A 23825-nucleotide genomic window follows, 5' to 3' on the forward strand; every position below is an offset into this window, starting at 1 on the left:
GATGAAAGTAAATTTTCTGGCAACTACTTTATAATCATTTAAAAAATTAATGTCCCCCAGTGTTTAACATTTTTACTGCTAAGTGTATCGACATAGCACAAACCTGTGATACTAATACTTTTATGAACACACACTACTAGCACTGCACAGTTGTATACTTGAAGTGGTGTTAATGGTGTCGTAGCAAGAATCTGACAGCTACCATCTGGCAGTGTTAGACTGTAAATATTCTCCACCCCTGCCCATTAGGGAAAACAGTATTTTAGTCTGGACCTGTAAGTAAATATATTAATGACCTTAAGCTCTCCAGAGACCTTCCTTGAGCTCTTCCTGGTACAGTTCAACTTTCATTAGCACAATAGATTTGCAGCAGCTATTTTTACACTGTTGGAAGATTATTAGCAGGGCTGGACTGGGAAGAGAAAGCTCCAGGGAAAATAAAATTTGTTTGATTTGAGTGACCACACTGATGAACTTAAATGAAGGGCCAAGAATCCAAGCTAAGATTTTTCTCAATGTTGTTGTTTGTTTGTTTGTTATTTTGGTTTTTAGGAGCATTAGCAACTAAGGCTACAGTGCTCCGGGATATGCGGTGGTCATTCCCTGACTTTTCCGCATCCTCTGTATTTGGTGGTGACGGGCTCAAACCCCAGTCTAATCAAGAAGCGTGTGCTACACACTGCTGCTCCTTCCCACCTGGCTACGGAGGCACCTGATTTTTCTCAATATCTGCCTAGTTAAGTCTGACTCTAATTAGCGGTAATAATTAGCAGTTCGGTCCTTGACGTTGTCACAGACATTCTCTCAGATATGCCAGACAAGCTGTTCTTGCTACCTGGGAGTCTAAAACGCTGATTGAACTGATATTCGGGTGACACTCAAGTCAAGTGGATCCAATTTCGGCAAAGTCCGGATGGTCTATGACAGCCAAATCCTCTGCTTACACCTTCATGATGGTGGGACTGTTAGTAATCCTGGGTATAACCTTTATGCACAAGTACATGGTGGGTGACCACCCAGGTGTGAACCAACGTAAGCAGGGGTCGAGGTGTGGCGCCCACACCACATGGAGGAACGCCGCCCCTCTATGTTACCAGGCAGTACTAGGTGGTAGATGACTCTCATAAACCGGTGAAATACCACCACTTTGCTTATTGGAGGTTTGAAGTGGTGGAACCCATGTTTAGTCTAGAGCTAAGTTCCGGCCAACCCTTCCCTATCTCTTCCATCATGCAGTATGATTGATGATTTTTGAGGTTATGATGAATGTCGTGGCGAGATCCAATATTCCTTACATTTCGAGAGTACGGTTCTAAAACGGTGTTCGCAGGCCGGCCACTAGATAGTACACCGGACCAAACCTATTGGTAACTCTCTAGGAGGTTTCCGGATCAGCTAGTGTATAATCTTGCTACCTCTACTCTGCCAGATAGTGACTGGAGGGAGTCCGAGTAGTGTGTATGTGGGGAGAATTGTCGAGGCCACGTTATGTCAAGGATCTGGGTATATTCTTACCACATGTATGCCATATCCAAAAATTTCATTACTTCATACAGCATGTCCCACCCACTTTTTCTTACTATTGAATACACCATGAATTGTCAAAATAATAGAGCAAGCTTATCTGCGAAAAGATCTAAACCTCCCAAGGACTTCCAAATTCATTTCACAAATATATGTGGTCTCAATTCCAATCTCAACGATGTCCATTTCCACTTGCAGTCTTCCAAACCCCATGTACTTTTTCTGACTGAATCTCAGTTATCAGTTGATTCAACTACTGCTCATCTCAGATGTCCAAATTATTTGCTGTATGATTCCTTTCGCCGCAAAGGTGGTACTTGTGCATATGTCCATTCTGATATTCCCTGTCAGAGACTTGGCAATTTGGAATCTCCTCTCTTTGATCTTCTCTGGCTTAAAATCTCTCTACCTCACTGTGTAAAATTCATCTGTTGTCTCTACCGTTCTCCCAACTCCACTAATCACTTGGAGCTCTTTGACTTCCTCTCTTTGCAACTTGACTTTCTCCAGTCCAGCTTTCCTAACAGTGAGGTAATTTTCCTTGGTGATTTTAACGTTCACAACTCCAGCTGGCTTCCGTTTTCTAGTCACACCGACCCAGCAGGTCGAGATGCTGAGGCTTTTGCAATTACTAATGACCTAGCACAGATTGTTCATTTACCTACAAGAATACCGGACAATCCTAATCATACAGCCAATACGCTTGATCTTTTTCTCACAAACAACCCTTCTAAGTACACGGCCAAAGTGAGAGGTCCTTTAGGCACTTCAGATCACAACTTGGTGATTGTCTCTTCTCCAATGGAACCTTTATCTCATGGCTATTCCCAACCTCGTATTGTTTGGCATTACAAGAATGCAAAATGGGATGACCTGCGAGACTTCTTTTCTTCTTTTCCTTGGTCTGATTACTGTTTCAAATCTTCTGATGTCAACGTTTGCTCAGATCGTGTCATTGAAATTATTCTTGCAGGAATGGAATCCTTTATCCCACACTCCACTTTAAAATCTCGTCCTTAATCTAAACCTTGGTTTTCCAATAAATGTGCTAAGGCTGTCCAAGAGAAGAATGTTGCATATCGTAATTGGCTTGTTTTTAATTCTTCAGTTTCATTTTCTGCCTACACCAAAGCTCGCAACAATTGTAAAGCAGTTATTAATCAGTCCAAACTAGAGTTTGAACAGGCTAAGAGTAGAAAACTTGCTTCTTGCCCTAATGGTAGCCGAGCATTCTGGTCTCTTGCCAGAGCTATTGGCCGCAACTTTTGCCCATCTCTGCTCACCTATGTCCAAACCAGATGGTTCTGTTGTCACTTCAGCCAAGGATAAAGCTGACCTGCTAGCATCCCATTTTTCTTCGAGCTCATGTATTAATGATCTTGGTAAAACACCTCCCACCATTCCTAACATGCTCCATTCAATGCCTCCTGTGGTCTTCCATCAAAAGGATATCAGAAGGATTTTGATGAATCTTGATGCTAAGAAAGCTCCAGGTCCTGATGGTATTTCTCCACTTGTTCTCAAAACCTGTGCTCCTGAACTTACTCCTATTCATTGCCGCCTTTTTTCACTTTCTTATTCCAAAGGTGTTTTTCCTTCTGCTTGGAAATTTGCTCATATCCAGCCAGTTCCTAAAAAGGGTGACAAATCCCTCCCATCCAATTATAGTCCCATTGCAATTACTTCTACTCTTTCTGAAGTAATGGAGAAATCAATTAACCGCCAACTCTTAAACTACCTAGAAACCTTCCGTCTGATCAACGATCAGACGTCCCCCAAGGTTCAGTTCTTTCCCCCCCTCTTTTCCTCTTGAATATCAATGCCCTTCTTCCATTGACTGGAAATCCTATCCATAGTTTTGCCAATGATAGCACATTGCATTCAACTTTCCATTTTGAGAAACCTTGTCCAGCTCAATCAGCTTCAAGTTCTTGAAAATCTGCTGCCAATTCCTTAAATGCCGATCTTCAGGTAATTCTCCAGTGGGGCAAAGACAACTTAGTTGATTTCAACCCTTCTAAAACTCAGTCTTGTCTTATATCTCGCAAAAAGGATTCTTCTGCTTCTATGCTTATCTTTAGTGACACTCCGATTTCTAGGCAAAATGATATATCTCTTTTGGGGATTACCTGGCTTCTAATCTCTCTTGGCACAAGCACATTACAAATATTGCTTCCTCTGCATCTAAAAAACTTGGTTTTCTCTTTCGCTCTCGGCGTTACTTTTCTTCCAAACAGCTGCTCACTCTGTATAAATCGCAAATCCGCCGTGCCATGGAATATTGTTCCCACATCTGGGGTGGTGCCCCCAAAACCTCTCTCAGGCTTCTTGATTCCATTCAGAAGAGGGCAGTTAGGTTAATTAATGATTCATCTCTAACAGAGTCTCTCCACTCGCTTTCTCATAGACGCACTGTTTCTGCTGCATGCCTCTTCTACAGATACTTCCATGGGCACTGTTCTTCTGAAATGGCTTCTATAATTCCAGCTCTCTCTTTCAAAACAGTCCGAACACGTGCCGCCACCAGCCAACATCCATTTATTGTCCAACTTCAAACCCACGGAACCAACTTTTCGTCTTCCTCATTTATTCATTCAACTGCCGTTTTCTGGAACAACCTTCTTTCATACGTATTTCCTGAAAATTACAATCTACAGAAGTTCAAGTCCAATATCAACAAATATCTTCTTTCATCTTCTCAACCTCCAACCCAAGCACGGTACTAAGTACTATAGGTTCTAATACCTCTCGTGTTTGGGGTTCTCATAAAAAAAAAAAAAAAAAAAAAACAAACTTGAGGGTGCTGTATGGTAGCATTAGCATTAGTAGAGGCATTTGATGCAAGAAAGCAAGCTTATGCAGCATCAGCCAAAAAAAAAAAATAAATAAATAAAAAATAACCACTTCCACTTCACCCCTCTGTTCGTTCGAAATACCTGTCCAGCTGAGCCTTAAACTTATTTAGGTTATCAACTTCCACGACAAGGGATGGAAGTCTGTTCCATCTACCAACCACCTGCTGGCTAAAGGCAAATTTCCGCACGTCTATCCTACATCTGTCTTTCCTCAATTTGAATTTATGCCCTCTCAGGTGATTATTCTGAGCAAGAGGAAGAATCCCATCAGCATTGAGCATGCTCAAACCATTCAAGGCTTTATACACCTCTATCAGATCACCTCGCTGGTGCCTAGTCTCCAGACACTGCAATTTGCAAAACTTAAGCCTTTCTTCGTAAGAGCACCCCTTTGTTCCATTCACTAATCTTGTTGCCCTTCTCTATACTCGTTCCAGCAGCTCTACATCCTTCTGGAAATGAAGCCTTCAGGCTTGTATACAGTACTCTAGGTGTGGCCTGACCATTGCCTTATACAAGGGAATAATCACCTCCTTATCCCTGCTAGAAATATTCCTATATATCATTGACAATACACCATGAGCTACTCTTGCAGCCCATCTGCACTGCTCAGAGAACTTCATATCTGCCTGCCAGGTCCCTTTCATTCTCTACCACTGTCAGTGTAGTACCACAGAGTTGATACGTTGCTCTGGGGTTGCTGTTTCCCATATGTAGTACTTTACATTTGTCGATGTTAAACTTTATTTGCCAGCTCTCAACCCATCTTTCAAAACAGTCCGAACTTGGCAGATACAGTCCGTATCTGCTCAACCTTTCCAGGTCGTGTTGTGTCAGTAATGTCCTTGACAACCCTGCCGACCTACGTATCATCTGCAAACTTGGACATTAAGCTTGATATACCATCATCAATATCATTTATAAATACAGAAAACAATAATGGACCCAATACTGAACCCTGAGGGACTCCACTAATAACATTAGTCCACGATGAGCAGTGTCCATTGATTACCTCTCTCTGTCTTCTCCCCCTCAACCACCCCTTTATCCATTGCAACAATTTGCCTCCAATGCCACACTGCTCCAATTTGTGCAGCAGTCTTCCATGTGCAACAGTATCAAAAGCCTTTCTAAGATCCAAGTATATAATATCAAAGTTATTCCCTGCATCCAGTTCTTTTGTGACTGCATCATAGTATCCAATCAAATTGGTCAGGCAAGACATCCCCTTGACAAAACCATGCTGTGTCTGAGCTATAACTGAACTGCTGTCTAGATGATCCTGCAGTGCTTCTTTAACCAGTGCCTCCATTAATTTTCCGGGAACAGAAGTTAAACTCACAGGTCTATAATTACTTGTGTCAGCCTTTGATCCTCCTTTGTGAATTGGGGTCACATTTGCACATCTCCACTCTGTGGGTACCTCCTCTGAGTCCAAGGAAGCTCTCATAATTATGGCTAAGGGTTTGCTTACTTCCTTTGCTGCCTCCTTTAATATAACTGGATAGATCCCATCCACCCCAGGTGCCTTTCTTGTGTTTATCTTCAACAATTTTGCCTCCACTTTACTCTCAGTTATTACAAGATTCTCTAGCTTACTGCCAGAGTTGAATACACCTCTGGCATTCCCCTCGCTGAATAACTCCTCATGTGCGAATGTCGATGCAAAATATTCATTTAGTTTGTTAGCTACTGAGCAGGATCATCAACAGTTGACCCATCGATATCAAGTGGACCAATCTGATTCATCCCCTTCCTTCTAGAGTTTACATAAGTAAAGAACTCTTTGCTGTTTTTCTTTGCATCCCTTGCCAAGGATGTCTCGTAATCTGCCTTTCCCTACCTAACCTCCTTTGTAACTTGGTTACAGATCAACTTGTATCTATCATAGGCGTCTGTGTCACGTGTTAATTTGTATGTATCCCATGCATTTTTCTTCTCTGCCATATGTCTCATTAGTTCATCTGACATCCATTTAGGCCTAAGCCTTGAACAATATTTCTTAGTTGGTATGTAAAGCCTAGTAGCTTCCAAGATAAGTTCTTTGAATGCTTCCCATTTTGAATTTGCTGTTGGTAACATCATCAGTTGGTCCCACTGTATAGAATTTAAATACTGTCTCAGTCCATCGTAGTCACCTTTACGAAAGAAAAAACCCTTCCCTTTACCTCTGATGGTAGTTACCTCCTTGAATAAATCCCACTTCAACACACTGTGATCACTGCCACCTAGTGGTTCATTTATCTAAAGATTCTTAATGCATGAAGAATCACTACTGATAATCAAAGCAAGAGTATTTCTCCCTCTAGTTGCCTTCCGAACATGCTGATGTAGAAAACAATCATCCAATAAATCCACAAAAGCCTTGCTAGTGTGTGAGTGACCAGCCCCCTAATTCCAGTCAATATCTGGGAAATTAAAATCCCCCATTATAAGACTCTCTGATTTACTGGCCCACTCTATTTCCCTGTACAGTTTCTTATTATACTCAGAGTCATTAGGCCTATAGCACACTCCTACTCTCAATTTTGATCCCCCAATGCTTATGTCACACCAAACTGACTTGACACTGCACTGTCCAGCGATGTCGACTGGCTTCACTTCCTTGAATTTTATGTATTTCTTAACTAATAGCATAACACCTCCTCCCTTTCTATCCTGTCTATCCTTTCTGTAGACATTGTACTCCCCAAATTCCAGTTCTGCATTCCTTATATCTGTGTGACACCACGTCTCTGAAATCCCAACAATATCTGCCTTTGATGTTTTGAGCAATACCTCAAATTCATCAAATTTATTTACTAAACTCCTAGCATTGGTGTACACACAAGTATACATGCACCTGTTCTTTTTCTTAGCTATCCTAACACAACCCATGTGTTTACTTGTACCCCAATGACTCCCAGCAGTTTCTGAAATATTCTGCATCTTATTTTCCAGGCTGTTTCTCATTCCAACAGAAGCAGTGCAAGAATCACTTTCACCTCTGCCAATGGCTACTGTTAATCTATTAGTCCTTGTATCTCCCAATCTAGCAGTTTTTCTACCCATCTAACACTGCCTCGATAGCATCAGCAAACATTCTTGCACCCTTTCTATTTAAGTGTATCCTATCCCTGTAGAAGCAGTCTCTCCTGTTAACAAGTACAGACCAGGCTGAAAAAAATTCTACCCCTTGAGCCGTGCACAATCTTTCCAGGGCCGAATTGATCGATAGGGCTCTCATCATATACTCCCTCCTATCCTGTCTGGGCAGAATTCCAGACACTTTCAAATTCAACCCTAATCCACGGCTTTTTTTCAACAGTGACCTGTACTTGTTAAGTAATTCCGCCGGTCTCCTACTCTTAATATCATTAGTAATATTGGCAGATTAGTAACAATAAAATCGACACTGCTATGTGTGGCACAAGAAAGCACTATACATGTTTTGTCACGCTGAATCCAAGGGCATCTACTATTGTGCTCTTCATATATAAGTCTTCTGATTCTCCAGTTACCAAGTTTTATTTTAACATATCACTTAGTTTTTGAAATTGAAAGCTTACAGCATCCACTTTTCTTGCAAGCACAATAAATTTTAATCAAAAATAGTTAATTAGTAAATATAAAAGCCAAATTGTTTTTCTATTCCTTTTACAAGTAGCTGACAAAACAATCTCATCCAACTATGGCAGAATTGATAATACACATTAAAGAATTATATAAAAAAAATGCCAAATGGCATTTATAGCATTACAGGATTAAACCCAAAGCTACCATATGGTGGCATTGCCGTTGAAAGTGCTAATTTACTCAAAATGGCTGGTAACCATTTTGAACAGTGATAGAAACTAAGCTACTCCATATCTAAGTGTTTATGCTATGGATATACATTACCACTGAGAAATAAAGAAATGCATGGAAAAAAAGCTGATATTCAAGATGAATTTGGGGCTTTAGAATAAGTTGTATAGCATACAGAGAAGGGTATACTTTATTACAAACTTCCTCCAGATCTATTTAACAGTATGAATAAGCTTATATAGATATATACGTTTAAAATTATGGCATAACAGTGGAAAAATTGCATTTGCTAGCATAAGAAGCAAAACAGTTTTCATCACAGTATATAAAAACACATTTATTCTGTTAACTTACAAGATAATACAAAGTTAAATAATAGCAATGGTCTAAACAAGTGAATGAATACTATTCCTAGTTAAGGTTATTGGCTGTACGTTAATGACTGAAATCAGTCAATAAACTCATAATGTTGCCTGTTAGATACTCCAATGGACCAAACATATTGGTAAAACTGTCTGTAGGAGGCATCTGGATCAGCTAGTATATAATCTCCCTGCCTTTACTCTGCCAGACAGTAACTGGATGGAATCCAAGTAGTGTACATGCAGGAGGCACTGTTGGGCCAAGTTATGTCAAGGAGTTGGGTATATTCTTATTGTGTGTGTGTGTGTGTGTGTGTGTGTGTGTGTGTGTGTGTGTGTGTGTGTGTGTGTGTGTGTGTGCCATATCCAAAAAATTCATTATTTACAACATGTCTCCCTCTACTTTACTACTGAATACATCATGAATAGTGAAACTAATAGAACAAACTTAACTAGAAAAGACCTAAACCTCCTAAAACTTCCTCATTCATTTCACAAATATAAATGACCTTGGTTACAAACTCAATGATGTCCATTTCCATGAGCAGTATGCCATGCCACATTTACTTTTCTAATAGAATCCCAAATATTGGTTGCCTCAACCACTGCTCATTTCAGTTGTCCTAATTATTCACTGTACAATTCCTTTCATTTCAAAGGTGGCAGTTGTGCATATGTTTGCTCTAATATTCTCTATCAGACACTCGGTAATTTGGAATTTCTTCTTTCCAATCTTCTCTAGCTTAAAATGCCTCTACCCGATTCTGTCAAATTCATCTGCTGCCTCTATCATTCTCCTAAGTCCATTAATCACTTGGAACTCTGAGTTCCCTTCTTTGAAAATTGACTTTGTCCAGTCTAACTTTCATAACAGTGAGGTAATTCTCATTGGTAATTTTAATATTTACAACTCTAGTGTTTTCCATTTTCTAGTCAAATAGACCTAGCTGGTCAAGATTCTGAGGCTTTTGCAATTACTAATGACCTTGAACAGATTGTTCATTTACCTACTAGAATATCAGGCCATCGTAATCACACACCCAACACTCTTTATATATTTCTCATGAACAACCCTTCAAAGTACATAGTCTAGGTCAGTGTTTCTCAAAGGGTGTGCCGCGTCACATTAGTGTGCCGCAAAATTTTCCAAGTGTGCCGCGAAATTTAGAAATTTCTTCTTCTATGACTATGTAGGTGTGCCGCGAAATTTTTCTTCTTTGGAAAATGTGCCACGAGAGTAAAAAGATTGAGAAACACTGGTCTAGGTGAGTGGTCCTCTAGGCAGATCATAACTTCACAGTGGTCTCTTCTCCAATGGAGCCTTTCTTTTGTGGCTGTGCACAGCCTTGTGTTATTTGGGATTATAAGAATGTGAAATGGAATGATCTGCACGTTTTCTAATCATTTCCTTGGTTGGATTAGTGGTTTAAATCTTCTGATGTTAAGGTTTGCTCAGATGGTGTCAGTGAACTTATTCTTGTAGGAATGAAATCCTTTATTCCAAACCACACCTTAAAATCTTCTCCCTTATCTAAACCTTGGTTTTCTAATATATGTGCTAAGGCTGTTTGAGATAAGAATATTAATATTTCAAGTGGCTCACATCCAAATTTCTGAGTTCATTTACTGCTTATATATTAAAGCTTGAAACAATTTGTAGAGTAATTATTAATTAGTCCAAAACAGATTTTGAACAAGACAAGCTAAGGGTAGAAAACTTTCTTCTTGTTCAAATGGTAGTCAAGCATTCTGGTCTCTTACCAAAGCTACTGGCTGCAACCTTTGCCCATCTATATTCCCACCTCTGTTAAAACTTGATGGTTCTATTGCCTCCTAAGCTAAATTATAAAGCAGATTTATTGGTATCCTATTTTTCTTCTAATTCTTGTATTGATAATCTTTATAAACTACTTCGTACCATTCCTAGTACACTGCATTCAATGCCTCCTGTGGTCTTCCATCAAAAGGATCAGAAGAATTCTGAACAGTCTTGATGCCAAGAAAGTGTTAAGTCCTGATGGTATTTCTCCACTTGTTTTCAAACCTGTGCTCCTGAGCTTACTCCTGTTCTGCATCGTCCTTTGCACTTTCTTATTCCTTATTCCTATTGTTGATAAGTCAAAACAGACATGGACAGATTCAATTCAATGGAAAAGTTTGGTGAATTCAAGCAGTTGCCCTTGACATTTCTAAAGCTTTTGACCATGTTTGGTATAAAGGTCTTCTTAACAAGCTTCCATCTTATGGACTGCTAACTTTTTTTTGGAAATGGGTCTCCAAGTTTTCTCCTCTGACCACTCTCTGCAAGTGATGGTAGACGGCTCTCTGTATTCTAGTTTCTCCACTTGCCAGTGTTCTCCACGGTTCAGTTCTTTCTCTCATTCTTTTCCTCTTGTATATTATGACCTTCTTCCATTGACTGGAAATGCTATTCATAGTTTTACTTATGATAGCACATTGCAATCCACCTTCCAGTTGGAGAAACCTTTATCTGCACAAACAGCTTCAACTTCTCAAATGTCCATCACCAATTATTTTAATGCTAATTTCCAGGTAATTCTCCAACACAACAAAGATAACTAACTTAATTTCAATCCTTCTAAAACTCAGTCCTGTTTGATATCTCACAAAAAGGATTCTTCTGTTCCTATGCTTATCTCTGATGACACTCAGATTTCTAAACAACATCACATATCTCTATTAGGGGGGATTGCCCTGACTTCTAATCTCTCTCTTGACATAAGCACATCACTAATATTGCTTCCTCTGCATTAAAAAAACTGGGTTTTCTCTTTCACTCTTTGTATTACTTTTCTTCTAAACAGTTACTCATTCTGTACAAATTTCAAATCCACCCTACTATGCAATTTTGTTCCCACATCTGGGACTGTACCCCATAACCTTGTTCAGGCTTCTAGATTCCATTCAAAATAGGGCATTTAATTTAATTAAATGACCCAATAACAAAGTTTCTCCACTCTCTGTCTCAAAGAGATTCTGTTTCTGCTGCATGTCTTTTCTATAGATACTTCCATGGGCACTATTCTTCTAAATTGGCTTCAATAATTCCTGCTCTCTTTCAAACTAGTCCGAACACATGCCACAACCAGTGAGCATCCTTTTACTGTCCAACTTAACTCACAGAACACTTCTCTTCCCAATTTATTCCTTTGGCTTTTGTTTTCTGCAACAAATTCCCTTGATATGCATTTTCTGAAAATAACAATCTAGAGAAATTTAAGTCTAATGTCAACAAATATCGTCTGTTTTCCCAACATGCAACCCATGCATCAATTACTACTATAGTTTCTTATATCTTGTGTTTGGGGTTTTCCTTAAGAGAGGAGAGGAAAAAAAAAAAAAAAAATCAGGAAACCAGAAAAAAAGAATTGTACAGATAAGCAATCCTTTATCCATAAAAAAAAAAAAAAAAAAAAGATTTTTCTGAAAACAGGATATTTTTCCTGAGACTAGTTCTCACTCTTGTAGTTTTGCTTTGATATCACAGCATTTTTGGCAGCACACACTAGACTACTTTTGGCACAGTTGCTTTTTTTTTTTTGGTGGTGGAATTCCATAACACACAAAGTGTTTGCTTAATTGGATATATTGTCACTGAAAGCAAAATTATCTCATAATCAGAAAAAAAAAAAAATATATATATATATAATCTTGACCAACTTTTTTTACCCTTTCCATGAGTTAAAGAAAATCTAAGTCTGAATCCTTCTGTTAATTACAAAGAATATTTTTTTACAATTTTGGATCATTTTTGACATTTGCAAATATTGTATGTAAGCACCTGTTAGCTGCATCATGTTTACTCATGTACACATAAATCAATGAGCCAAAACATTATGACCAGTGAGTCGTTATGCAAATCGAAGCAACTGCAGGTGAACTACACCATGTGCGTGAGTCGGGACATGGTATAAAAAACACCTGATACTGAGCTCTGTTAATCAGTGTTACTCTTGTTCTTCAGATGGGAAAGGCAGCGGGCTTAAGTGAGTTTGACAAAGGCCAAATTGTAATGGTCAGATGACTGAGTCAGAGCATATCCAAAACGGCATGGCTGGTGGGATGCTCACGGTCAGCTGTGGTTAGTACCTACTGAAAGTGATCTGAGGAGGGGAAACCCATGAACTGCTGGCGAGGTGTTGGATGACCACAGCTCATCGATGCTTGAGGTGAGCGAAGGATCTTCCAGATGGTACGTGGCAACAGAAGGGCGACTGTGGCACAACTCACCGGTAATTGGAATGCTGGGGATGGGAGTAATGTGTCACAACATACAGTACATCGAACCCTGCTGAAAATGGGGCTGCATAGCCGCAGGCCGCTCTGAGTACCCGTGCTAACCACGGTTCACTGCCAACAGGGCCTACAATGGGCATGCGAGCATCGAAACTGGACCTTGAGTGATTGGAAGAAGGTCGTCTGGTCCGATAAATCACATTTCCTGTTGCACCATGTGGATGGCTGGTTACGTGTGCATCGTTTACCTGGGGAATGATGGTGCCTAGATGACCCGTGGGACGAAAACAAGCTGGCGGTGGTGTCATGCTTTGGGCGATGTTCTGCTGGGATACCTTGGGGTCTAGTTATCCATATGCCAGGCACTCTGACATCTACCACGTACCTAAACATTATTGCTGACCAGGTACACCCTTTCATGGCAACGGTCTTCCCCTCTGGCGGTGCCGTCTTTCAGCAGGATAATGCGCCATGCCACACCACTCAGATTGTTCGAGACTGGTTCGTGGAATGAGGAAGACTTCGAGGTATTGCCCTGGTCTCCAAATTCCTCAGACATCAATCCCATCGAGCATCTGGGTTTGTGTTGGAACAGCAACTCCGATCTGTGGCATCTCAACCACAGACCTTATAGGAGTTACAGGATCTGCTGGTTACGTGTTGGTACCAGAAACCACAAGACACATTTAGAAATCTTGTAGCATCCATACCTCACCGGGTATGAGCGAGGCTGCACGTGGAGGACCAACATCATATTAGGTAGGTGGTCATAATGTTTTGGCTCATCAGTGTGTATGTAACAACTTGACTCCTCATGAATGGATTTTCTTTAAATTTTATATTTGGCTTAAAAAAAAAAAACACTTGTGTAGCTATTCCACTTTTTCTAAAAATATGATGTATAGATATCAAACATTCATAATAACAGCAATGTAATAACACCAACTGTATAAACTGAAACTTTATTAAAATAGAAATATTAGACCGGATCAAATTAAAACGATAAAATAAAATACTGATTGTACAATAAAAGCAGTAAAATAATAAAACATAGAAAATAGCAATTACACTATACCGGTGTTTCCCAACCTTTTTTTACCATGCCCTACCTAAGTCTTTCTAAAATTCTGATGCCCCCTATGTAACATTGGGAAACACCGATATACATATTTTTTATATCCAAAAATTGAATTATTCCCTAAATGAAGCCTAATTACAACTTGTTCAGGACACAAGACTTAGGTTTTAGGAAGAAATCATTAGGAAAAATTAAGAAAAAAATAGGAAGTAAATTTTCAAAACATATAATAGACATTGTGATATCCAGTCGATTTCTTTTCTTTAGTAACAAATCATTTATGGAACTAAATCCACATTCAGCTAAATATGAAGATGGAAACGGTAACAATAGCTCTCTTGCAAAGTTGGTTGAATTTGGGTATTTAATTTCTGTTTCATCACAAAGCCATGCCATCGCTTCTTTTATATTGAATAAAGTTTTAACTGACTCATCATTTTGCATTTCTGAGAATTCTTCTTGGTACTGCATTGATACATCAGACAAATCCACTAACATTGGTTGCATCATCCAAGTTGGAAAATCAATTTGTTTTAAATCAAAAAACCTTTCTTTTAAATCATCGGACAGAATTTTCAGATGATCAACAATAACAAATACAGCGGTATCAGTCACTTCACATTTTTGCAGACAACGAAACTGTTCAAACTTTTTTTACAAATATATTTTTGACATAATTTAATAAATGTAATGAAACCAAATGTCTTCGACGAGAGTTGAAGTTGTTTATTTAATATATTTAGTTTTTCAAAGATATCGGCTAAATAACTCACAAATGCTTTACCATCGACTGTTAACAGATGCTTCATTTTAGGTTTGTCACTTAAAAAGTCACTAATAGTATCAAATAGTTCCATAAATCTTTTCAAGCAGTTTCCTTTTGAGAGCCACCTTACTTCAGTGTGAAGTAAAAGTCTAACATGGTCTTCATTTTGTTCTTCACAAAAAAGCTTGAAGAGACACAAGTTTTCCCTATGAATAACACAATGCACAAGAAGCATTTCTGGATTCTCATCTTTTATCAATTTTAAGCAGCCATTTTTATTGCCCATCATATTAGGAGCACCATCTGCAGCGCAAGATGTTATATTTTTCATTGATATATTATTGTCATCTAAGTAATTTTTTAGCTTATTATATATATCTTTGGAGGTAGTGGTGCTCTCTAATGATTTACAGAATAACATTTCTTCAGAAAAATTACCTTTATCAATATATCTTACATAAGTTATCAGTACGGCTTCACTGTCTCTCAAAGTTGAGTCATCCATTTGCACTGAGAATTTTCTTGTTTTCAGCTTTCCAACAAGTTGTATTTCAATATCTTCACTCATTTCATCTATTCTTCCGCTAACAGTATTGTTATTGAGTGGCATAGCTTTCACGTCTTTGTCATCTTTTTCCAGAACTGTTTTAAGAAATGCTGATATTGATGGTTTGATTAAATTCTCTCCTATAGTATGATTTTTCCCAGATTTAGCAATGAGTAAAGAAATTTCATAACTAGCCTCAAGAGTACGATTGACAGTTGCAGTATGAGCAATAAACAGAGACTTTACCAACAATTCTTCTTTTGTACAAGTTAAGTCATAGTAGGCGGTTGTTTTAAACTCTAGACGAGCAATTTTTGAATTGCCCCCCTGAACAATCAAATTTCCCCCATGTGGGGCGTGGGACCCACGTTGGGAAACACCGCACTATACGGAATAAAAGCAATAAAAACAACTGTAGCTTTCAGAGGCGACCGCCTCCTTTATCAACAGTAAGATTTAACTTGTCATGGTACATCCTTAAATACCTGCAGGATCATGGCTCGCAGCATGTGTTATCCCAGGAGTATGGGCAGTATCCTCCATGTACACAGAAACCGGAACTGGCTTGGGGGCATGCCAGCCAGAACCGTTCATCCTCTCTGTCCAAGAATTATGGTTTAAAGGGGGGGGGGGATAAATATAGATTTCCCTGTCTCTATTATGCTCAGAAGAGTAAATCTGCAAACTCTTGAGCCATTTGCGGTTCCAATATCCATGTGAATGATTGACTATGATGGCATCGCCACAGCAGAGATTAAACGCATCACAGCAGATCTCAGAAAATGTAGGTACCCCAGGAGGTTTTGGATAAATAAGTTTGGGAAGCAGAACTCGGATGAAGAGAGCTGTTCACACTCATTTCCACTGCAAAATTCCTAGTATCCAGGCTTAACTGAGTGAATTGCCCGAGTATTATGTGCTTGCCAGAGGCGCTGTGCAACTGCCAGGGCAAAGATTGCACAAAGTTGTGTCGAAGGTTAAAAATCCTGTACCCATGGAAGGTACAAGTAGGGTCATATATGAGATTAAATGCCGGGATTGTGGGGAGTGTTATGTTGGTGAGACAAAACGCCATTTCAAAAATTGTGTGGGGGAGCATATTAATGCAATAAAGGCTGCAGATTATGGGAAATCTGTTGTTGTGGCTAAACATTTTTGGGAGGAATTGGCGATGCCGTCATTATCAATCGTTCACACGGATATTGGATCTGGAAATGGCTTGAGAGTTTGTGGATTTGTTCTTCTGAGCACAACACCATTAATAGAGACAGAGGAATCTGTATTCATCCCCTCTTTGAAACCGTAATTCTTGGATGAGATGAATGGTTCTGCCTGGCATGCTCCCAAGCCATTTTCGGTTTCCGTGCACGTGTGGAGGATACTGCTCATACTCCTACGATAACACATGCTGCGAGATGTGATCCTGCAGGTATTTAAGGATATACCACGACGAGTTGTCTTACTGTTGATAAAGGTCTCTGAAAGCCACAGTTGTTTTTATTGCTTTTATTCCATATGGTGTAATTGCTATCCTTTATATTTTATTGTACAATCGGTGCATTTTATTTTGTCATTTTAATTTGATCCGGTCTAATATTGTTTTTATTTTAATAAAGTTTCAGTTATACAGCTGGTGTGTTATATTGCAGTTATTATGAATCAGAACTTTCCCAACCCCAGAGGCCTATTTGAAGAATTAGGAACCAAACATTTTTTTACACATTTACAGTTACATTTAATGAATTTACATTAAATTTCCTAATGCAGCTATTTAGACATAAAAATAACAAAATAAAAGTAATTACAAAAAATTATTAATTTAAGAGAAAAAAAAAATTGTGCCTGGAACAATACATATATTACCTAACTTGTTTAATTAAATCAGATATTAATTAAACATAAAATAATCATAAAATAATATTAATCAGAATTTTATGGAGGTTGAGTTGTTTGTTTTTCATATCCAGAAATGTAAGGATTTTTCTGTCTGCAGATAGGCAAATTAATCCTAGAACCCAACACTGTAAAAACTGTAAAATTATATACACGTACTATGAATCAACATATCAACAGCATATGTTAATTTTTATATGCCAGAACAGTTGAACCAAAAACTAAGAAACCCTAAATCCAGCTACCTTAGTCCTGAGCATTCTGGAAAAAGAATCACCTACCTGTAATCATTTGGTAAATTTAGGTTTTTAATTACTGTGATAAAAAGTGTTCTACTTCTTGTGATATTTGTCAGATTCAATGAGGAAGAAACTTCAAAGTCTTTCATGATAATCAACCTCTACTTAAAACATTCAGACATGAACAAAAATAAAATATTCCACACTGCATTGTCTATGAACACATCATTCTAAATGTGATTCAATACTTTTTCTATAATTACATAAATAATAGTAAAAACTTCGCAAAAAATTGGTCAACTACTGAGTGCCGGTCACTCGGGATGAAGGGTCCCTAGTCACAAATGGTCGTTAGTGTAGTATCTCAAATAGAGAGCTTTACGGTAACTGAAAAAAGTTTCTAGTACCCCTGCTTGGCCTAAAACTGAGGAACTAACGAAAACATTGTCTATTTGAGTCTTCCCAGTTGTTGTGAATGACAAGGGTGGGAGAAGCTACTCTGACTTCTTCCTAGAGAAGCAATTAAGGCCTTGGGGAAGAAGCGACTGGCAGGTGAGGGCTGTGCAAGTGCCTCCCCACCACTGCCACCTCAACATTGGCTCTCTGAGTACCTCCTTAGCTGGACAACTCCAGCTTTGAAAATTGTTAAAAAATACTTCTCGTCACAAAATTTATAAATGACCTTTATAGAATTATTAACTAACTATTTAGCAATCTTTTTGTCACCAAAAGGAGAGTTACTTAGTACAAAGAAGCATGCTATCGAAGTGCAATAAAAAATTGGTTTTTTAATTTTAACTCAAAAAGTAAATGATACATTTAAATTGGAATAGTTTTCTCTTGATAAGCATTGAATAATGCATAGCTAAAGTGAGTTTTAAATTTTTAGCTCCATTAGCGATGGAAATAGAGGGAGGGGTACATGAAATTACATTTTCCTGTCTGGCACCGCCATTTTTAATTTTTAAAATATTTTAAAATTATATTTTAAACCTATTTGTTGAGCTCTTTCCAACAGTGTATAATAAGCTATAGGTTGTCAACAACATTTGTCCCCCCATTAACCCTTCCCCCATTTCTCCGACAACGATCAATATGGTGTTATATTGGCCCACATGATGTACAAACCCATGCAAAATTTCAAGTCAATAGGTTGAGTGGTTCCAGAGATACAATGCTGTGACAGATAGATGGACAGACAGACAACCGACATTATATAGATCCTTCGTTAGACTACGGACCCTAATAAAAACTAATAAACCAACAGTGAAATAATTTGCCTAAACTTTGTGTGAATTCATTAATGTAAATTTCAGTAAAAATTTTCTATATTTGCTTCACTAAACTGTACTCATATACATATTTATAGCTAAATAAGTCAAAATCACACAAAAAACAAAAATTGTTCACCAATTTGTTCCTAATTGCATAGCCTTGGTGTGAAGTAATACCATTGTTTTCCAGTTGTTTAAATAGTCAGTGCAGCAGCAATTAAAATGCTTTGAAAATGACATGCCAGCCTGCAGACTGGTATTCAGTTCATAACTGTAACCTTGAGTTTGCAGGTATCTGTCTCCCATTGTGTCCTTGTTTTGTTTTGGACATGAAAAATCTGGAGGAGAATTTCATATTGAGAAAAAAGAGAAGAGCTGGAAATAATTCTTTTCACGACAGTAGCAATAACTAAAGTGTGATAGCCTGCTCAGCAAGCAGCCATGCATGCTTGACAGTGGGCTGCTTACAACACCTTTCTGCTGTCATATTAGTAACTATAATATATGTATACACAATCATTTTAATATATTACGTTATCCATAATTGCTTTCATGTCAGTCAGAATTTTATTCTAACCTGGACAAAAACATCTCAGTACTCCACTCTGTACAAGCGTAGTCGGTACACTGACTCCATCAAACAAAACGGTATATGGAGAGGAACAGGAATACCACGGCCCAATTACTAATACCTTAATGCCACCCTGAAAAGTGGGGAAAAAATTACAGTTAAAAATTAATTTGGATAATATTTAAATAAAGAATTATTCTCATACAAATAATCAGAAAGCTTTTCTTTCTAGTTATTTGTAAGACAGCAGAAAAGGGTCTCATTAGGAAGTTGTTACTACGGTAATTTCAATTTTATTAAAAAAGTGGAATGATGAAGGATAAATAGCTAAACTGTGTAAATTAAAACCATACAGTTGATTACTATAATTAATTCTGGTCAGCATGCAACCACTGAAGCACTATAAGTATAATTGGTCTATAAACCAAATCATTAGCAGGTTTAAAAAAAAGGAGGGGGAGAGGGCAGAAATGCCTTGATATTTAGTTTTTATGCACATAAATACAGCAGTTGCCAATTGACAAATGTTTGATCTTATGAACAAGAATTTTTGATACCACAAATTTGATTTATGAACTCAAAGCTCAATCGTAAAAACTTTTGCTCAACTTGGATAATGTTATCTTGTGAAAGCAAAATAATTGAGAATGAAATACTTTTATCATTCATGTATTTAACCTATATTGTGCATACTTATGCAATAAGTATGTACAGTACAGTACAATGCTGCTTTGAAAAATTAGCACCTACAACGATATTTCCACAAATGGTATATGGAGAGGAACATTTTTTTTTAATTTTCTTATTAATCTAGCATCTGGGTTGGTGTGAACTTTTGTGATGCCATGAGCTTAATTTCTCAAGTCATAAATATATAATGACAATTTAAGCATTTATTCAACACTATTTAACCTGTAGGTGGTGGCACCCAAAGAATAGTTTCAATTCTGCTTGGAGAAAACCAACTATTTCATCTTTTCTGAATGGATTGAAATAATTAATATACATATAACTTTTAATTTTTTTGTAAAAAATTAAATATTTAAAAAATGTTGTTTTTTCACACCTTTCATTTTTACAAAAATAAAAGAAATTAATTATATTGAAAATTAAAAAAGGAACATATTAGAAATGAAATATAAATATATTAGTCTCATATGTTTTCCAGTTGAAAAAACTGTAAGTGCACAAAATTTCAAATGTGTGCATGAGCATAAAAAAACTATATATATATATATATATACATATATATATACACAGGGAGTCTCAAAAATACAGGGCATAACTTCAGGAATGATTTCCTCATATGTAGGCAATAAAAATATTTTATATCAACATAGTTCCGGTAATGCTTCGTTCCGAGTTTTGAAGGTCTGTCTATGACACTTAACTGTTCACATCACCTTATAGTAATTGTTCAAAATGTCCACCTTCTGCCTGAATACAGGTCTCACTTCGATGTCTCATGGACTCGTGAAGATGATGCCAAATTCCTGGCATGTTTCGTATTGTCTCGCAACCTGCCACAATTTGATTGTGGAGAGTTTCCACATCAGCTACTGGAGTCAAATACACCAATGACTTTAAATGGCCCCACAAGAAGAAATCTAGTGTGTTTAAATCAGGTGATCATGGAGGCCAGGCAGTCGGTCCACCTCTTTACACCACAAGGTGTAAAGGTCCCAATGGATACCTTCAAACGTTTTTCTGTCTGGACATCTTTGTTCTGGGAACCTTTCGTGGTTCCCAGAACAAAGTACATAAAGTGCATATCTGCTTCCTCCTGATTTGAGTACATGGTCGGAATGGAAAACCACCAGATTCTGTCAGTACCTTGTGATGAAGGAAATCACCTGCAGGAGATAAGACATTCCAGTTAATAACTCGGGAACCAAGCATTTCTGGAACTATGTTGATATAAAATATTTTTATTGTCTACATATGAGGAACTCATTCCTGAAGTTATGCCATGTATTTTTGAGACACCCTGTATATATATATATATATATATGAGAAGGAGTGGTCATTTAATTTGCAGACTGGTGCAAGATCTTATCTTAATTGTCATCATCTGAATGAATCTTCTGTGGATTTCTCCTCGAAATACTCTCCCTTGAACTTTACACACTTGCACCACCATTGTACTCACACATTAAATGCTTCTTGTAAGCCATTTTTTGAAAGACTGTGAACTGCTTCTGTTGTGGTTCTGCAAGCACCGTTGTGTCAGACATGAAACACTTGCCTTTCAGAGCTTTTTTCGGATGTGGAAACAGGAAGAAATCATATGGGGCTTAGTTCGGTAAATAAGGGGGATGTGGCAGAACCTCGGTACCAATGGCAGAGATCACTGCCTGCACAATATTAGCCGTATGGGGCCTGGCACTGTCTTGATGGAGGAACCACTTCACACCGGAATATGGCTGTCCTACTAAGACACTCATTGCTATACACCATTCATCTCTAACTGTTTCCAATGAATTTAAGTCCCATCTGACACAATAACAAATCACATATTGCTGTTCAATCTGTATGTCCAACATACTTGCTTCAAAACAATCATCAGTGACATGAGGCTAAAAAAACTCTTCATGCCACACTAGCTCGACAAGCACTGGCATGCACATACACAGTCTACTCAGTAGTGATCAGATAGAGTGCCTCTAGCAGCAGTTATGGAAAGTTTGTGCGGTAAATGTAAAATCTTGCACCAGTCTGCAAATTAAATGATTATCCCTCATATATATGTATATAAAGATACTATTATAACAAAAGGCAAATACGATTACTATGTTAAGGTAAATGCACATTATTCACTGTAAAGAGTGAATATGAATACCATGCAAGTAAACCCAATACACTTCGACATTCTTCCTTTGACGTTACCTGAGCTTCTCCACCTTAATCCTTAAATTTCTATTCTCTTATAAGAACTTTTAATTATTTTTTAATTATGAAGTTCAATAATGTGCATAGTTTAAAATATACAAATTTGTGAATACAAGCCTAAATACACACTTGTGAATTTATGCCATGACACATGACCTCAAATGATTGGTTCAAAAGAATAACTAAGAGGATTAATATGCTAAATTAAACCAGAGTGATGAAACCTGGAGGAAAGGGAAGAGAGATGAAAGATCAATAACAGAGAAACACAACTTACTTACAGATTAAAAATAAAAGAACAATTATTTAAATTCAGGATTAGCATAAGTTTTGATACAGCTGATGACTTATGATGCTAATATTCATATAATCTGTTACCGGGTTACCGTAGGGAAGAGATATTCCTCATATTACTACAAGAAATATTAAGTAAGTGAGATTTAGTCCAAAGATTAAATATATAATTTTTCTGTTGATGCTCTGGGATGGTCACACAAGGTCAAAGGAGTTTTATAGGACAGACAAAACAAAAACAGTATGTTTTGTGGTGTCATATTGATTCAAATCTATGCCATGCATATATAAATCCATATTTGGACCCTGACCATTTACTATGGTGGTTGTGCCAATCGGCACTGCAAACATTCTGATCATTCAGATTGGAATCCATATCATCCATAATTGGAGAAGATGCCCCAATGTAAATTAATTATGCTAAGTAATTAGAAATAATCAAAATAAAGATCTTCTTTCCAAGAGCAGAATTTGTTAAAAATTAGCCTGTATATAGTGGTGAGTGCACATACACACATATATATCTGCAGAAGTATAGATAATAACTTAGGGGGCTCATCAATGACCAATATTTGTACTCACAAAACAACTGCAATGCATAATGGTAGCTGGCACAGCCTATTAGAGAATTACACATACACCCTTTTTCTTCATTTCTTTAAAGGTTTCTATAGTTCTGTAATTTGTACAATTTTATGCATATTTATTCCATTATATGTTTAAGTTGCATGGGGAAGCACTTGATTAAACTGTTTTGCATAGTCTTTGCTTACTGCTGCTCTTCTTATTTCATGATGGTATTATTTTTCAGGTTTGTTATGTTCTATTCTTTAGCTTTGCTTGCAATGGGCAAGGTATTCCTATGCAGTTGATTCAGTATATTTATATTACAAAGATTCACAGATAATATTTGCTTGTATTTAGGTTGTGATGAGGTCTTGGTATGGATTGTGAGTAGTGTTTCCTTCCTTTTTACATAACATATAAGCTACAGTCTTGAAAATAAGTTAGTTGTTGGGTTTTTGAAATACTATGTTCATCAGACATTAATTTAGTAGCTTTCAGAGAAAAAATATATATAATGGCTCAAATAATCCCATACTTTAGCTTTCATTCTTTGCTTTGTTTCATTTTAGATTAGTATTAGTAGTGGCAAATGATGCACAAAATCAAACTTATACAGCATCAGCCAAAAAAAGAAAAGCCAACACTTCCATATCACCTGTCCATCCCTTCTAACAGTTTTTGTAGTTCTTCCTTGAATTCAGTCAAACCACCCATATTGACAACAACAGATGGAAGTTTGTTCCAACTGTTGCAAATATTGTTAAGTCTGTGCAGTAAGATAACCATCAGTAGAAGAGAGATGACTTTCAATCAACTATCTGCTGATCGAAGGCAAACTTATGCACAATCTGCCCTGCAACTATCCTTCCTCAATTTGAATTTATGCCCCCTCATGTATATATAGACTGAGCAAGAGTAAAAAA

General features: G+C 37.6%; 1 protein-coding gene across 9 annotated transcripts in view; it reads right to left on the minus strand.

Annotated features, from left to right (window-relative positions):
• Positions 1-23825, minus strand: part of LOC150085310 (calmodulin-binding transcription activator 2-like) — a 736406-nt gene that overhangs the window by 135322 nt on the left and 577259 nt on the right. For all 9 annotated transcript variants that reach the window (XM_090373990.1, XM_090373988.1, XM_090373984.1 and 6 more), the window contains one exon: positions 19159-19285. In XM_090373990.1, coding sequence (XP_090230116.1) covers positions 19159-19285 — 127 coding nt within the window. The remainder of the gene's footprint in view (positions 1-19158; positions 19286-23825) is intronic.

This window comes from Mastigoproctus giganteus, chromosome 5 (assembly GCF_048544385.1).
Source record: "Mastigoproctus giganteus isolate SK-2022 chromosome 5, ASM4854438v1, whole genome shotgun sequence".
NCBI classification, from domain to species: domain Eukaryota; kingdom Metazoa; phylum Arthropoda; class Arachnida; order Uropygi; family Thelyphonidae; genus Mastigoproctus; species Mastigoproctus giganteus.